The sequence below is a fragment of the Myiozetetes cayanensis genome, unplaced genomic scaffold (genome assembly GCF_022539395.1).
Source record: "Myiozetetes cayanensis isolate MyiCay16 unplaced genomic scaffold, myiCay2020 scf2-11, whole genome shotgun sequence".
Classification (NCBI taxonomy): Eukaryota; Metazoa; Chordata; class Aves; order Passeriformes; family Tyrannidae; genus Myiozetetes; species Myiozetetes cayanensis.
In genome coordinates this window covers 32,359,628-32,377,131 of record NW_026087411.1, presented here as the reverse complement: position 1 = coordinate 32,377,131, position 17,504 = coordinate 32,359,628, and the positions used below count along the sequence as shown (strand labels likewise).

At 35.7% G+C, this 17,504-nt stretch overlaps 1 protein-coding gene across 9 annotated transcripts in view; it reads left to right on the top strand.

Annotated features, from left to right (window-relative positions):
• The window catches only part of BIRC6 (baculoviral IAP repeat containing 6), a 162,737-nt gene that overhangs the window by 84,459 nt on the left and 60,774 nt on the right, over positions 1–17,504 (top strand). For 8 of the 9 annotated variants that reach the window (XM_050314338.1, XM_050314345.1, XM_050314348.1 and 5 more), the window contains exons 47-57: positions 692–867; positions 1,433–1,529; positions 1,715–1,909; positions 3,809–4,009; positions 4,630–4,909; positions 7,028–7,284; positions 8,414–8,522; positions 9,010–9,231; positions 12,167–12,947; positions 13,855–13,998; positions 15,593–15,722. In XM_050314338.1, the coding sequence (XP_050170295.1) occupies positions 692–867; positions 1,433–1,529; positions 1,715–1,909; positions 3,809–4,009; positions 4,630–4,909; positions 7,028–7,284; positions 8,414–8,522; positions 9,010–9,231; positions 12,167–12,947; positions 13,855–13,998; positions 15,593–15,722 (2,592 nt within the window). The remainder of the gene's footprint in view (positions 1–691; positions 868–1,432; positions 1,530–1,714; positions 1,910–3,808; positions 4,010–4,629; positions 4,910–7,027; positions 7,285–8,413; positions 8,523–9,009; positions 9,232–12,166; positions 12,948–13,854; positions 13,999–15,592; positions 15,723–17,504) is intronic. The other variant, XM_050314344.1, reaches the window with a different exon arrangement.

Here is a 17,504-nt window from a genome sequence, read left to right as displayed (position 1 = left end):
CTCAACTGGAAGTCCTCATAGCAGACTCACCTTATTTGACCTCAAGCTCTATCATTCATTACATTTAACTTTTCTAGTCTGGGCAGAGGCTGAGACTTAAAACTTCTTTCTCTGTTTCCGTGCATCCAATGCTTATCAATATTTGCTTTCTTGACAGCTTGAAGGTGGTTAAGGCACTACACCTGTGAATTCTCATGTCAAAATGTTTATCTAAGGCATGTTCCAAAGATCACTTGAGCACACTGGTTTTTATTATCATTTGTTAGTATAACTTTAGTTTCTCCAAATGGGACAGGATTACTCCATGGTGTCCTCACATTCCAATCTAAACACAGTTTTAAAAGCTCTTCCAGACTGAAGTCATATGATTCATAAGACAGTTGTTTTTAGGGAAGTAATCTCTTCCTTGGGAAGACTATTAATTTGCTTTCTGTCCTTAATCTCAGCAGTGTATAAGCAATATTGCTGAATATTGATATTAAAAAAGTCCTCATGCATAAATCCTGAGCTGTAACACTGAGTAGTAGAATTTAAAGAACACTAATGCTAATGTATATGATCCTGAAAACTGGTCCATTTGTACTTAGTAAAATCCATACAAACATTTAAATATCCTTGAGTTCTTTTATGTACTGTAATGGTTTGATAAATATCAGTTGGTGACCTTTGAATTTTATCTGTTTTCACTAAGGTGCAAGTGGCTTACATCTCACTAAACATGAAAACTTTCATGGTGGCTTAGATGCAATATCAGTCGGAGATGGGTTGTTCACTATCCTGACAACACTTAGCAAAAAAGCAACAACAGTTCAAGTGATGCTTCAGCCAATTCTTACCTACATGGCCTGTGGGTACATGGGAAGACAGGTAAGTCTTTCATGCCTTACATGCTTCAAGGAAGTTATAGATTAGTTGATTCTGTAATCCATTATAAGATCAGAAACTGAGTTAGCACTGTGTAAAAGAAATGTTAACATTTTTACAACCTCACTTCAATTGAGGTGCAGTAGTTAAGCCTCCCTCTGTTGCCTGTGATAGAGAGAGAAGGAGTTTCTGTAAGGATATTTTGACGTTCCTGTAAATGTTCCTGGCCAAAGTCCTGAAGATGGATTGGATATGTATTGTGTGCAGGTCGGAAAGACATTTATTGTGTTCATATTAGCATACACTTTAATGTTCAATATTCTTATTTCCCTTCAGCTACTCACCCCGTGGGTTTGAGCTTTTCTTTCCCCACAAAGACTCCTTCTATGTAAGGAATTGAACCATGTCGAACATGGTATTCCTATTTTGTGGCAGAGAGGTCAACTGTGGTGGCATTTCCTCTCTGGGAGTTTTGCCTACTAGAAGAGGAGGCTAAGAGCTGTCATGCATATTTCTACCATACTAATTCTGTATGAAACCACGTATTTCTTACATATTTTTCTTCCAGGGCTCTCTTGCCACTTGTCAGTTATCTGAACCACTGCTCTGGTTCATTTTACGAGTGTTGGATACAAGTGAGGCACTGAAGGCTTTCCATGATATGGGTAAGAATGTTTTACCTTTGGCTGCATCAAGTAAAAGGTTTATTTAAGATTTTTTTGGCACTTAAAGAATGCATGTATGTGTCTAGAGGGGCCAGTTTATTAAATAGGCCTTTGCTTGTGTGGAATCTATTGCATGCTTCTGAGCAGTATTGGGGTTTTTTTCTCTCTGCCCACATTGTATACAGGTGGCGTTCAGCTTATCTGTAACAACATGGTAACGAGCACAAGAGCTATTGTTAACACAGCAAGAAGCATGGTTTCGACTATTATGAAATTCCTTGATTCTGGTCCCACCAAAGCAACAGATAGCAGTTTGAAAGCTAGAGTTCTAGCTTCTGAGCCTGATAATGCAGAAGGAATTCACAATTTTGCACCTTTGGGTAAGTAATGCTTCTTTCTCTAGATTAATATCCACTGATAATTCGAATCTGTATCAAGTTCTTAACAAAAAGTTTTGCAATAGTGTCAGATGTTGCAATACTGTTAAATCTTCTAATCAGAGCAGTTGCTGGTATTTCAAGATAATGCTGGGGATGAGGTTAGTCCTCTCCTCCACAGGTAATAAGACCTCATGTGGGCAGGGGAAGGAAGGAAGGAAAGGAGTGATCTGTATCTGATGAAGTCTTGCATCAAGGCGAGCCCATTTCTCCTCACCCAGGGCAGGGGATGGCCAGTTCCAGCCCACATCTGCCATGGACTGCCATAGACCACTCTAAGACTGACTAATTTCACTTGAGGCACATTGAGTTTGATGGAGCTATTACAGAAGAATAGCAAAATTAGATGATAGAGAGTGAAACTGAGCTGGGTCAAACAGTAGAAGAAGCTGGAGCATAAAGCGGAGACTGCTGATGGTGCCCTCACATCTACACCTACCTGCTTCCTTGTTGCCTGAATGAACATTTGTTAGAATTGCAGTGCTTTTTTGATATCAATATAGTGGCTGCCAGTTAACTAAAAGGCCTGTGTTTTAAGATGTAGAGGTACTGCAGTACCTTGCAAAGGCTCCTTTTCACCACTAGTGCCTTTATGTTTTCTGTCGCTGCACACCAGTGTAGTGTAGGCCTTGCATGTATTCATACAGTGTGTCTCACAAGAGGGGAGAAAGAAAGGATTAATTTTAAAATTTCTGGAGAAATTGTTGAACAAGGCAGAAGTTCATACAGTCCTGTCATTCAAATTTAAGCAGTGTCAAAAATAAGGAAATTAGAAAAGGAAAAAAGGTTTATTTGGCAGAATAGGGGGCCATTACAAATCTTCTACCTTGCTCTTCACAAATTTCTGAAAGGTAAATTTAGGAGTCATGCAAATGTTGGTTTCCTTATCACTTTAAGTAGGAAAAATCCTAAGTATATATGGTGGTAGGTTCTTGCATACCTTATCTCCCAACTTACAAAGTGCTGCAATTCTTGATGTTCTGCCATAAGTGCATCTATCTTAATATTTAACTTCCAGTAAGGAGCTTGCTTTTGAAATTAACCTTCTGGTTGTCCTCACTTAGTACATTCTGATTCTCATCATGTAGTATTCTCTGCAGTATACTCTGATTCTCATCATGAAGTATTCTCTGAGAGATGAACTTTCATTTGGGATGAAAGTCTATCAGAATGTGTCCAGGAATTTATCTCCAGCTGCTGCTAGGCTTTCAGTCACAGAGCCAGGCTACAGCTACTTTAAAGTATAACACAGCAGGTACCCAGTAGTTTGGAACAGCTCAAATCTGATCCCTATCACTTGCTAGAGCAGACATAACCTACATCTTCCTACTTGATTCTTCACTCATTCTAAGAGTAGAAAAATAAACAACTGCTTTGGCCAGGTTTTTGTTGATTCAGATGTCTTTTTTAGAAAAAGGGTTTTTATGTGAAACAAACCTTGCAGAATTTGGTTATAAAGTTGTTTATGCTATTCTAATATTTAGACATTTAAAACCTTCATTATGTTAACTGTGAATTAACTGAGTTCAAGTTCTAAGCATATCGTTCAACCTGCACTTTCTGGTTGGTTTGGTTTTGTCATGTACTCCTGAGAGTAAGTTTTAAGATTTTGGTAGCAGGTGTCCCCTAGCAAATTTCAAGGATATGCATATGGATATGTAAACTGCCTATTTCAAACAGTCTGAGTAAAATAAAAATAACTCAGCAGTTGATGTTATTACAAATGGGATGTTATCAATAAAACAAAACAGATGAGACAGTTTTCCATAGTTCAGGTTGTAAATTAATCTGGGTTTCATTAATAAACATTAATAAATGATGTTAATGGTGCTGTTTTTGAAGGTTCAATCACCTCAAGCAGTCCTACTGCCCAGCCTGCTGAAGTGCTGTTGCAAGCTACTCCTCCCCACCGACGGGCTCGGTCTGCAGCATGGTCATACATATTTTTACCTGAGGAGGCTTGGTGTGACCTCACAATTCACCTTCCTGCAGCTGTGCTGCTCAAGGAGATCCACATCCAGCCTCACCTGGCCTCTCTGGCAAGTAAGTAGATTCATTGACATTGATGAAGGGGGTAGTATTTAGAAACTAAGCAAAGTGTAATCAGAGGAACTAAAGCTCAGAGGTTTTTTGAATAATGTCTGTAAAATAAGTTTACAAAGCTTACTAATTCTGTTTTCCTTGAGAATGGAAGACCCTGCCCCTGCTCAGTTTCTTCTTGAGTGTAGTAGATGTCTTATGTTCCTGTTAAATATGTCAAAAAACCTTGTCATACTTCTCAAAAACTTTCCCCAGTGAGAACACAATATTGGTCAAGGGTCTTCAGGTAAAATGCTTTTGTATGGTAGTTGGAATTAAGCATGAGATTTTCAGTTCTTATTATTGTAGCCTTGATAGTTAAAAGTGGTTTTTTTTCAGTGACTAGACTTTTCTTTATTTGAAATCTTTGAAATAAACTCTATATACTGTGTATCAAAAGGCATATACGTTTTAACACATACCATCACACTCAATTACTTCAGCTGCAGTTCTGTGGTAGTGTTTACCTGAGATAATTTCAATCATTTTGTTCTCTCCTTTTACAGCAATACATGTTCAACACTTAAAATTTAAACTAGTACAGATTTTTACATAGCGTTAAACCTTCTTATCTTACTCTGTAGCTTGCCCTTCATCAGTGTCTGTCGAAGTAAGCGCAGATGGTGTCAATATGTTACCTTTGTCAACTCCTGTTATCACAAGCGGTCTCACCTATATAAAGATCCAGCTGGTAAAAGCTGAAGTTGCCTCAGCTGTCTGCCTTCGTCTCCATCGTCCTCGGGATGCCAGTACCCTGGGGCTCTCTCAGATCAAACTACTGGGCCTCACAGCCTTCGGAAACACCTCCTCGGCAACCGTCAATAATCCCTTCCTTCCCTCTGAGGATCAGGTCTCTAAAACAAGGTAAGGCTCTAGTATCAGTGGATAGTGTACCAGTTCGTGGTTTAGGGTTTTTTCCCATGATGTTTTCTGCTCTGTGTCAGGTCTTTCAGTAGCAAACTGTGCCTTTTTTTTTCCCAGTACAGAAGGCAAATATAAGCAGTATTTCTCACTTCTTTAGTTGCATGCTTAAATGTGCATATGTAAAAGGGAATGTTTCACCTCTGCAATGGTGAAAGAATACAAAGCATAGGAAAGCATTTAGAGTTGCATTTTGGGTTTTTAACAAGTAGGCAGTTGTCAACAAAAATGAAGTACCAAAACATTTCTTATTCCTATTGAAGTCAATAGAGTTACGTAATTTTTGAAGCAGGAATAGAAATAGAACAATGGGATGTTTTTTTGGAAGTCATATCTAATATTGGTGTTTGCAAACATTTGAGAAATAGGAACTGAATGTTGTTACAATTCTGGCATATCAGCAAGATTTCTTTTCAAAAGCTTTTATTTGGTTAGGTGGCATGTTGAGTTTCTTACTCATTTTTAAATAAAAATAAAAAAAACCTTTAAGATTTTCAAAAGAAGTGTCAAAATTCTTCAACTTTTAATTTAATTGGATTTTTGAGATTTCCTTGTTCTTAAATTTAGCTTATTAAATTGTAAAAACTCATTAATTTAAAATATTTCATCTTTGAATCTCAATGTTTATAAATTTGAAAAGAGAGCATCGGAAAGTTTTAAAAACCTTTCTTTTTCTGGGAAAAATTTTGAGACCATGAGTAAATGTAGAGAACATGAACACTGCCCGGTTTCTGTTTAATAAAAACTACATAACTGAAATTGGTCTTTGCTCTTGAATAGCAGTGAAGAAAATTTTTATAGCCAAATTATACCATTGATATATTTTTATATCAATAAAGGTTATTAAGTCACACAAGAATAATCAGTATCTAAAGAAAGAAGGTGAGTGTATGTTCTTCATGTTTTATTGTGGGTTTTATTGTGGCTTTCAGCTTAATTTTGTAAGTATCTCAGGAAAGTAATGATATGATTGATATATTCAATGAACTTGCATATAATTTTGGTTTAGACATAACAGAGAACTTGCTCTCTTCTAATTGATAAATCTAATGAATCTAGGAGTACATTATTCCTAAAATAAAATTGTCAGCTTAATTTAAGATCTATATGTAAGTTTGCCTTTTTTTAAACTATGATAAAGGTTAACTGTGAAAACAAGTTAACCTACTAGTTTAGAATTGGTTAGGGAAATTATGCCATTTATTTCACATACAGCTTAGATTGTCATATTGTTCGTGATGCTAGTTTAAATAGTATTGTCGTGGATTTTATAAATAAAGTCTAATTAATGTGTTTCCAAATTGATTCAATTACAATAGCTTTACTTATCAGAATTGATTATTAAAAGGAATTCTGAATGATATTGTCAAAGAAGAAGAGAGACATGAGAGAAATGTAGTGGCTAACACATTTTTAATTGCTGTGCTTTTTTCTGTATGTATTTTAAGTCGTTCCCTAAGGTTCAGTGTAATTTATTGTAGACATGAATGACCCTAAAAGTTTGTAATGTCAGGGAATTTGTTCAGGTGTATAATTTTAATGCTAACTGCTATTGTATCTCCACTCCTTTTAATGTAAAAAAAACCCAAAAAACAAGGAAAAAAACTCCCAAACAAACAAACAAACAAAAACCAAAACAAACAAAAAAACCCAACAACGATCCACAACAACCAAAAAAACCCTAAAACACCCCACACCCTACCACTTATATAAACACCTCCCCTTCCATCCTCCCCTCAATAGGTTGGCCCTGTTGGAAGAAATACTTAGGTGAATTGAGAAATCTTGAGAAACTTTAGTACTGAAACTTGCAGACTCTTAACTCTTCCCACCCACAACCCCTGCCTTTCTCACAATCTTAATCCAATGATTGCAACAGCATTACTAATGTTTATTACATTGTGGTCCTAAATTCAGGCATTTGCTCTGCTCAGATGATGTTTGATCATGACACAGAAGTTTTCTGCTGTACTTGTCCTATAATCTAATAAAGGTGGTTGTGCTATAGTTGAAAAATAACGTAATAAGAACATTAGCTCATTTTTATGTTTTCCTTTTCAGTATTGGATGGTTAAGATTATTACACCACTGCCTCACTCACATAAGTGATTTGGAAGGAATGATGGCTAGTGCTGCAGCACCCACGGCTAATCTGTTGCAGACATGTGCTGCTTTACTAATGTCACCTTACTGTGGTATGCATTCTCCAAATATTGAGGCTGTACTTGTAAAAATTGGGCTTCAGTCGACCAGAATCGGCCTAAAATTGATTGACATTCTTCTAAGAAACTGCTCAGCATCAGGGAGCGACCCTGCAGGTGAGTGCAATGTATTTCTTTTCAGTTGCTGCTTAAAAACATTGCTTGTATAGAAGTACAAATACAGTATATTTGCATGAATCTGGGTTGCCAGAACTTGCCGTTGTGTTTTGTTATGTATCACAATGTTTGTATGTGGGTAGTTCTGCAATAGTAGAGCAGTGCATTCAGGGTTGGTTTGGGTTTTCAGAATTAGGTGAATGTTTTGAAGGCAAATAGTAGGATGTGCAATGTATCCTAAGCGTCTCTTACTATAGATACTATGTCTAGATGTTTCAAAATAAAAAGCATCCATAAGTAGTGCTAAGGAAAACAAACAGCAGTATTTGGGCAGCAATAGTCAGGATGAATTCTGAATAACACTAAGCATTGGAAATCTTTGTATGTGGAGGTAAGTAATTAAGATAGAACTACAGTGTATATCCCACAGTGAAATTCTGCAGAAGCTGTTCTGTTAATGCACTGGGGGTTTTGTATTTATGATTTCATACCACTTTGCTGTTTTGTGGCTTTTAAATAAAAGAAAACAGAATTCCTATTTTTCCTGTTTGGAGATTGCTAACAGAAAACACTCTTTTTAAAATGGCTTCCATGACTTCTTTTTCCATGAGTTAGTGTTTCAGTGTAGACTGCTGTCTTTTGCTGGAATGATGTTTGATAAGGGAGTAGTTTCCAGCCGGGCAGGAGATGAACACAGTGAGAAGATGAATAGGAAGTAATCTGAGGAAATCTTCAACTGTAGTCCCATTGATGGAAATGGGAGTTAAATAAGCTTCCAGTTTGAAATAAGTGTTTGATTCTGTGAAGCATGAGGTTTAATAGCTTTATTGGAATTACTCGTGTCTTTTTGGAATATGTTGAAGAAAATCCTACTATGTAAACTTTTAAGTCCTGTGTCTGATAAATGTAATGGCTTTTCCTTTCATTGTAAAGCTGAACGTTGCATTGAACATACAAAATTCTCAGTTTTGAGGCAGTGGTGTGTATTAAGAATTGCATCCTTAAGTTAATGGCAAAACTTAATTAAGTGTTAATATTGCAATTCTATAATGTCATTAGTACACTTAAAAAATATGTAAGTAAGTACTTCTGTTATTTCCCCTCCCCTTTTTTTTTTTAATGCGGCAAGATCTGAATAGCCCTTTACTGTTTGGAAGATTAAATGGTCTCTCTTCTGACTCCACAATAGACATTCTTTATCAGCTTGGAACAACTCAAGACCCTGGAACAAAAGATAGGTAATGTTGCTTGGGTTGTCATGTGGAAGCATATACAAAAATAGTTGGCTAAACTGTGCTTGATCTTAGTGCACAAAATGAAACTCTTTTGAAATCTGATTGTTACAAGATACTGTGGAAGTGCAGAAATCTGGAGAAGCTTTCCTGGTTTCTCTCCTAGCTCTTTACATCCTTTGCAGAGAATGCTGTCCCTTTTTTTCTGTTCTTATAAATGTGATAAAACTTTGATTTTCAATGGACTTTTCTCTCCAACACTCAGAACTCTTATATTTTCTTTTCCTGTAGAAAGTTGATATTTGGCTGTCTAAGTATTTTAAATTAATTTTAGTCCTGATCTAAGTCTTGAGAAAACAGAACTTGAGCTTGCTCTTGAACTTTACTTCCAAGGAAGAGATAAATGCGTAAATTGGATTACAAAAAACCAGCTAATTTGGTTGTGAGTGCTTCTTTGATCTTTTATAATATGCAACATCATCTTGCCTTACAGAATTCAAGCACTGCTGAAATGGGTCAGTGATTCTGCAAGGGTTGCAGCTATGAAAAAAGGTGGCCGGGTCAGCTACATTTGTCCAAATAGCTCAACGAGAGAATATGGTCTTTTGATGCCATCCCCTTCCCACTTGCATTGCGTAGCAGCAATTTTGTGGCACAGTTACGAATTGCTTGTTGAATATGATTTACCAGCACTGCTCGACAGAGAGCTCTTTGAGTAAGTATAGCAGTTTTGCAACACATTATTTTTATAACTGAACTGTTTTGTTCACTAAAATGATGCAAGTTAAAGTGCACTTATTGTAAAATAGTAGTGGAAAGTGACATCCCTTAAGCTAATTGATAGAGTGAATACCTAAAGATATCCAAACAGGCAGTTCTGTAGTTCTAAACTCAAAATTGTACTTCACATATTTCAGGTATAATGGTGGTTAAAGAAGAAAAATCTGAAGGGAAATAGCAAATCCATGTATATATTTGCATATATGTGTAAGGTAAACTGTTTCATGTTCCTGTTTGTGAGATCTTTTAGTGGACTAATCTTGTTGAAATTGTTTGCAGGAATTTTCACAGTACCTATAAGTGATCTTCTTTAGTATACTGTTGTATAAGCATTGTTTTACTTGCTGTAGTATCCAATATCTGTAATAGACAGCTGAGAGCTAGGAACGGGGGATGATTTTTTCTTGGAGTTTTTCCTTTGGACTTTTGTTCTGGCCAGTCTGATTTGAGAAAAACAAAAGCACAAAATCTGTAGTGAATCTTAAACTGTGAGTTTGCTGGATGTTGGTGGGTTCTAAAGAGAAGTTAACCCTAAACACTAAATGTGTACTCTTAGTGTCTCTAATTTGAAAATATATGAGCTAATATTCACAATTTCTGTTGCTTAATCATCTTTTCTGTTTAAAAAAAAAATGAAAAAGAGAAGCCACATAACTTTGTTTCATGTGCTTTATGGAAATGTGGCTGTTAAATTACTGTATCTAGTCAAGCATCTTTCATTTGTACCATTGAATACAATTCCAGTTAATGAAAAGAACTTTGCACATAATGTTGGTGTTGCCCTTTTTCTACTACCTTACTGTCTCCCTCAGGCACAAACATTCCAACAGCAGGAAGTGTATAAGTTACAGGTACAAACACATAGAGCTTGTATTTGCAACATGATGGTCTTTGGGTTCATGATTACAAGTGAGACATTTTCTACAGACACTTCAGTGATACTGTCAGAAAAATAATTATTAATTCAAAATGAGCTTGTTCATTTTGAGAATCAATTGAAGGATTTTAAATTGCAGGTCAGTTAGTCCTTTTAGCAATACACTTTAACAAAAATACATTCTCAGGATACATTTTAACATTTGAAAAGGAAAAACTCTACCAGACTTCCTAAAATGAATAGCCCATTTAGATTTATAATAGATATATAAGTGAGTTTCACAACTGAGTACCTGTCTTTTGGAGGAGAGTATGTTGTTTTCATCACAGGGCAAAATGAAAGAATACTAACAAAATTATTGTACCTAGTTTGACTGTGCATGTTGTAGTATAGCTCCATTCCTCTACCTCCTGCCAGATACAAAACTATATCTCATATCAGCCACCATCTGGAGCAAATTATAAAAAATATTTTTTAATAAATATAAAAACATTGTTGTCAGACTTATGGATAAATAATTCTTCTAATAAAAATAACTATTCTTGTGTATTATTCATCCTCTTTGATATTGTAACTTTTGAAATATTTTAAATGGATTCTAGCTATAACTCCCAAGTTTCTCCTCTGTGTAATAATTCACTTTTGTCTTGGAAATATTTTCTACCATCCCCATTTTCCATTTCAACTTTTTGGTTTGGCCAACAGATACTAATGTATTCCTTAGTTGTTTTATAATATGTATTTGGAAAAAGAGAATCTTATTTTACATAGAGCATGAATGTACCCAGAAAATGTTGGCATTAGGATAGTGTGACCATATAGTTGGAGAAGAGTTTAAATGTAACTTTGTTATACATGGACTTTGGGAAATTGTGACTATCTTTCAAGAGTTATGGGTCATTTGGTCGCTGAAATGAGTTTTGTGTTGGGAAGGGGTTTTATCAACCATTCTCTAGACTGGTGATGAACTTTTGGTTAGACCCGTGCTTTGTTCTGCTTTCTTAGAGTGCCCTTAGACTAAGCATAGAATAAATTTCCATCCAGAAGAGAGAAAAACAATCTTTGTCTTCAAATGGGAATGTAATATATGATGATACATCCAAACTTACTTAACAACCTAGCATTGAAGTGCCACAAGTGTATGTTCCCCTCTGTATGTAAATGTTAAGATAATGTAACTTATATATGGTGTCAAGGTACTGAGAATGCAGTTTGGAAAAATTATGAGGGGGGGGATGTTTAAGTAATTCACCTATTCTGAACAAGTCTGTGTGAATAAAGGATCGTTTCACTATTTTACAAACACCACTTCTGAAATTTAGGCTTGAATAACAGGAGCTAAATTAGCTGCTTCATTCATGTGGCTTGGATTAGCGTTCAAGCAGATAGTACTTGGATGTAAGTGAGGTCAAAGGTAGGTGGGATTTTAATATCTCTGAGGAGTAATTCTGTTGTTAACTTGCGTCCTAAGTTTAAGTTAAACAAGGGGATAGCAAGGGTAGCATTGTTCAACCAACAAGATTGCTGCTGCTTTTGGTTTTTTTTGCAGCATCTTCAGGTAGAAGCCCAATAAAGCAAATGTTAAAAAAATTTTGGAAACATGTTAAATTACTTTCAGTTCTTACAAAGGATTGAGACCTGTGTATGTGTGTGAGATCCTGGTAGCTGCAGCACAAAGAGGTTACAGTTGGTTAAAAAAATGGATAAGATGTTGACACCTGTCAAAAGACTGAAATCTGTTTTTCATATGCAGCATACCAGAAAAGTTGGGTTTATATCTATTTTAAATACAGTATGAGGAAAGAAATGGAAGCATACAGTTAAGAAATGCCTTTTGGGTAATCAGTGTCCTGCTTTCAGGCTCAGCACAGTGTTTTACAACAGCATCTACAATAGTTAATCATAAATGTGGAAAGATGGTTTATGGACTAATGGAAAAAATGGAAATATGAGTGGCAAACTGTGTATTGACATGATTTTCTGTCCTCTACAGGTCACTGTTTAACTGGTCCATGTCTCTTCCTTGCAACATGGTTTTGAAGAAAGCTGTTGACAGTTTGCTTTGCTCGATGTGCCACATCCACCCAAATTATTTTTCCTTACTGATGGGATGGATGGGTATCACTCCTCCTCCAATGCAGTGTCAACACAGACTGTCTATGACCGATGACAGCAAAAAGCAGGACCTTAGTTCATCTTTAACAGATGACTCTAAAAATGCACAAGCCCCTCTTGCACTAACAGAGTCTCACCTGGCTACTCTTGCTGCCTCATCTCAGTCTCCTGAAGCTATCAAGCAGTTATTGGACTCAGGTTTGCCTTCACTGCTCGTAAGAAGTCTTGCTAGTTTTTGCTTTAACCATACTTCTAGCTCTGACTGCACTGCACAATCAATGGATGTCACCCAGGACAGGCTCAGGAGGCATCACGTTCCACAGCACTTTAATAAAATGCCTATCACGGCAGACCTGGTTGCTCCTGTTCTCAGGTTTTTGACAGAAGTTGGCAACAGCCACATGATGAAGGATTGGTTGGGTGGCTCTGAAGTCAATCCACTGTGGACAGCACTTTTATTTCTGTTGTGCCATTCTGGTGCTACCTCTGGAGGACACAATATGACGGCACAGCAGACCAGTGCAAGATCTAGCTTGCTTTCTTCGACTGTAACGACAGGATTGACCACTCAGCAGAGGACAGCAATTGAAAATGCAACAGTTGCTTTCTTCTTACAGTGCATCTCTTGCCATCCTAATAACCAGAGACTTATGGCACAGGTGAGAGAGAAAAATAATAATGTTTTGATTTATTAATAGCTACAGCTAACTTTCAAAACTTCCTATGTTTTTAACTTTCATATAATTTGGGGTTTTGTAAGCTGTTATTGACTGGGAACGTTTTATATTAAAATTGTTAGCTTTTTGATCTGAGTCTGAAAAGTATAAAAATGTTTTGGCACGGCCATCCGGTCCTGTGTTTAGATTTGTATTCCTTTTGGTTTAGAGGAATAAACTTTAAACCAAAATGCAAAAGACTGTATTTAATTGGATAGGTCTAAGCTTCTGTGAAATGGAAACTGAACATCAAGTTTCATACACATATTTAATGTTAGTTACCTAAGGAGATTTCTTGGGAAATTTGCTTGTGCAACCTGTGTCCAAGGAAATATAGGCCATTGCAGAATATGGCTTTGCATTTACCATTCTAGTTCAAAATCAGCCATCTTCCTCACATTCATTAACCTTGCCGACCTGGCTGAGTAGGAGTATAATGAAAAGAAGTTTTTTCAATATTAAGAATGATGATGCCCTGGGAAGAGGTAGACCTCAGTAAAAATTGGGTCAGTTCTCTGTTAATGGCTGGTAGTAATACTGCATTATGCAGTGGGAAATTTTTGCTTTAGGAATTCAAAAGCTATGTTTCTAACTATTTTATTTTCAGGTTTTTATCTTTTTGAGTAGTCTATATGTTCATAATTAATTTACTGCAGTCAACGTTTAGAACTTTTATGTAGAGAGCCTTATTTGCTGCTGGTATTTTCTTCAGTGGTGCTCCTTTCTGATCTGGTTTGAATGATAACTGGAAGGTAAATCTCAGGCACTGCCTATTATGGCTGTGTAGAGCTGTATTTCAGAGACCTAAATATAGAAATATTTTAAATCTGATGTCATTTTGCATTCTCAGGTTCTCTGCGAATTGTTTCAGTCCTCTCCTCAGCGTGGGAACCTCCCAACCTCTGGAAATATTTCAGGATTTATTAGAAGGCTGTTTTTGCAGCTGATGCTAGAGGATGAGAAAGTGACTTTGTTTCTTCAGTCCCCTTGTCCAGTAAGAATTTTTGATACTGTATGGTAAACAGCGGAATAAATTTAGCCTTTTAAAACTAAGTCTGGTTATATTCAACTTTGAAATGTCAAACAGCAGCTTTTCCTGCTGTACACATGAAATTTTGGAAAGTGTTGTTGAATTGTAGGTCAGCATTTTAGAAAGAAATTCAAGGCACTGTGTTAAGATAAAACCATCTTGTTGAAAATATACTGCTTCTGAAGGATCTGACAACTGAAATTTATCTTACAGAAGACTTTTTAATAGTATCTTTTCACATTAGGAGCAAATACAGAGAGAATATCTAGTCCTTTCAGTAGTCCTTATCAGTTTCATTAAGGATTGGTCGTAGTCAAAATTGGCAGAGATCCTTCAGCATTAGCCAAAATGCCATGAATAAATTCTTGAGTGACAAATACTTGGATTAATTTATAAAGCAGCTGTATGCTTTATGCTTCCATATGCTTCACTGGAACAGAACTGTAATTAATATCTGAAGTGCTCACCACTGAAGGCTGTGAATAAAAAAATATAGGAAAACCAGAAGTTATTAAAAGATCTGATACTCCCACCCAGGAAAAAAATATTTTCTGTTTTGGTTTCTGCATCTCAGAAGTAAAGTAAAGTACTACATGAGATATATGATCCAGGGAAACTGGATCAGATAGTATGAAATGGAAGAGTAGGGACAAATACTGTTTTACCACAAACATTTAAATGTTTTGTTTTAATCTGGCCAAGTAATTGTTTAACAGGGCCATTGATAATGTGAAAGTAACATCAATTTTCTACTAATTTTTTTACATAAAACAGATTTTCACAGAAAACTGTTACTAGATATGTAAAAGCAGGAAAAAAATCTTGAAGTTGTCATATTTCAGTTTCTTCTATTAAAACAGTCTGTTTTTACGGAGATGATTCCTTCTCTAACAAAAGAAAAGCCTTAAAAATAATGTGGATGTACAACATATACTTCTAGTATATCCAACAGCATAACTTTTCAAAGATTGGATCCCTATTTTTATCTTTAGGTTCTTACCAAAGCAGCAAATTATATAAAATGTGAACAGGGCTCAGTCTAAAATATGATAAAATATTTGAAATGTTTTAACTAGTAGTGGCTGAGTTATCTGTCATAATAGGAAAAAGTAGATATTAAGTCTAGAATAGTCTTCCTTCTCAAGTCAGAGCAATAGAGAAACATCATCTTTCTTTACTCCAAGTATATTGTGATTTTTCTAATTTAATTTCAGAATTAGCTTTTCATTTCATAAATAATTGCAAGTCTCCGACACTTGGTTTTTCTCTCATATTACAACTATGTAAAATAATTGGGTTTTTTAAAGCAAAGATGATATCTTACTGTTTCTGATCCTAAAACTATTCTAACTTTTCAAAGCAAATTATTCTGAGTTAAAAAAATTAAACTTGCTCTAATGTGATGCATTTTTACTGTATACCTCCAAACTTAAAGGATATGTCAGTTTTCTTTTTTAGCACACTAAAGATTTAGCTTTATCTTACCAAGGTGGCTTTCTGAGTTTTCTATTTCTCAGTGTGAAAGTCATGTTAAATGTTGACTGTTTTTTCCTTTCAGCTATACAAAGGTAGAATTAATGCTACTAGTCATGTAATTCAACATCCAATGTATGGAGCTGGACACAAATTTCGTACCCTTCACTTGCCTGTCTCAACAACTCTGGCAGAGGTTCTTGATCGCGTGTCAGGCAAGTTTGCCAGTAGTTCTGGTTTTGGGTTTGGGTTTTTTTAAGATACAGAGAAAAAAAATCCTTATTGTTTGTTTGACCATACAAATGATACTGCAAATATGAGTCTTTAAAACACTGTGTCTTTCATCCAGACGCTTAAATATCCCCGAATTATGTTAGTTAAATATCCTGAAACTTAGTCATATATCCCCAGGTGGAGATGAAATCATTTTGCTGTCAAAAGGACATATTTCTGTGGATATACATTTGCCTTTGCTTACAAAATGAAAATTGAAAACCATCATTTACTTTTAGATATTAATTTTTAAATTATGCCCAATGAGAAGATAATGCTAAGGCATGGATTTATTTATTTGGTTTTTAAAGTTCAGTGTATAACTTTCAGTTATACTACTCAAATATACATGGACATATGAACCCCTCTGAAGGGAACTCTGTTGACCAGGGCTCCACAGACCATAATATGAATTTTGACACCTGAGTGGTAAATATCTTAATCTTAGAATGAATCTCACCTTTGACTTTATTCAACACTTATTTAATTATTACTTCATTTAATACTTTACAAAACAAAACTATATGTTAAAGATTAGGGTTAATGATCTTTTCTAAAATTTCTAAATTTAGTTAAAGTGTAGAATTTGTACTGAAGATGTCATGTCCATGCCAAAACTCTGCAGGTTAAAACCAGGCAAGATGCAAGTTGATTCTCCTCCAGTAATAAATAGAGCAAAAATTGTTTGGACATCTTGTATGATAAATCAGTTTTATAAATGTCTAATTAAAAAAAAAAACCCAACACACACAGCAACAAGCCCAGGGATTCCTCTTTATTCTTAAGATGTGGTTCTCAAAAATGTCAAAGAAAAGTCAAAGATCATTACAGCAATTATGTTTTTACCGTATTGGCACACTGAATGGGGTGCACTTAGTTGCACACTCATCTAACTAGGTATGTGTGTTCTTATATGTAGGCTTACTTGTAGGTGTATTTTTTGGGAAAGTGTAGATCAACTTCTATTTCTGAGGCAGATGGAGATAAGAGGAATTATTGCTTTTTATATCTACTGAAAATCCTTACATTGACATGTTTAACAAATTTGTTAGGGCAATAAATATATTAGCTAGCAAGCTGATAGTACTAAAGTACTAGACTATTTTAATGTACTAAATGGTAAAATGGTATTTGGCAGAATACTAGATAGAACAAGATGTGCTTTGGGATTTTAATCCAAAAATATTGTTTCACAGCAAAATGCCCGGAGCATTATTTAGCAAGGAATTGTTCACTATTTCTGATAGCGTTCTGTATTTATTTACTGTCCCGACACAGTCATGTGTAGAATGTGACTGAGGTCTTTCTGACCACAAACTGCACAAGGAACTAATTACTGTAATGGGTGGAATGGTCACTTCATATGAGGTAGGGATCAGTTGTTGAGCAGTGACTGTAGTGAAGAGCTGCCTTAGTGGTGTATTGTGGTCAGCTTGATAGCCAGAGCTAATAAGGACTGGGGAGGGGAATGTGATGATGGGATAGACTGTAATGTCTGTAATTGAGAATGGTCAAATGCTGACTTTGGAGGGCACCATAACTTTGGGGTTTGCTACAGACTTGTTAAGCCTCAACTTAACTTTCATTTTAAATCAGAAGAAATAATTCTGGAAACCTTAAGATTCTCTTAGATTTTCATCCCTCACCTAATGTGATTTCTTTGACACAAAAACTTTGTGATTCTTATATGCTATTCTGTGAAGTCCATGGTTAGGACAGAGTAA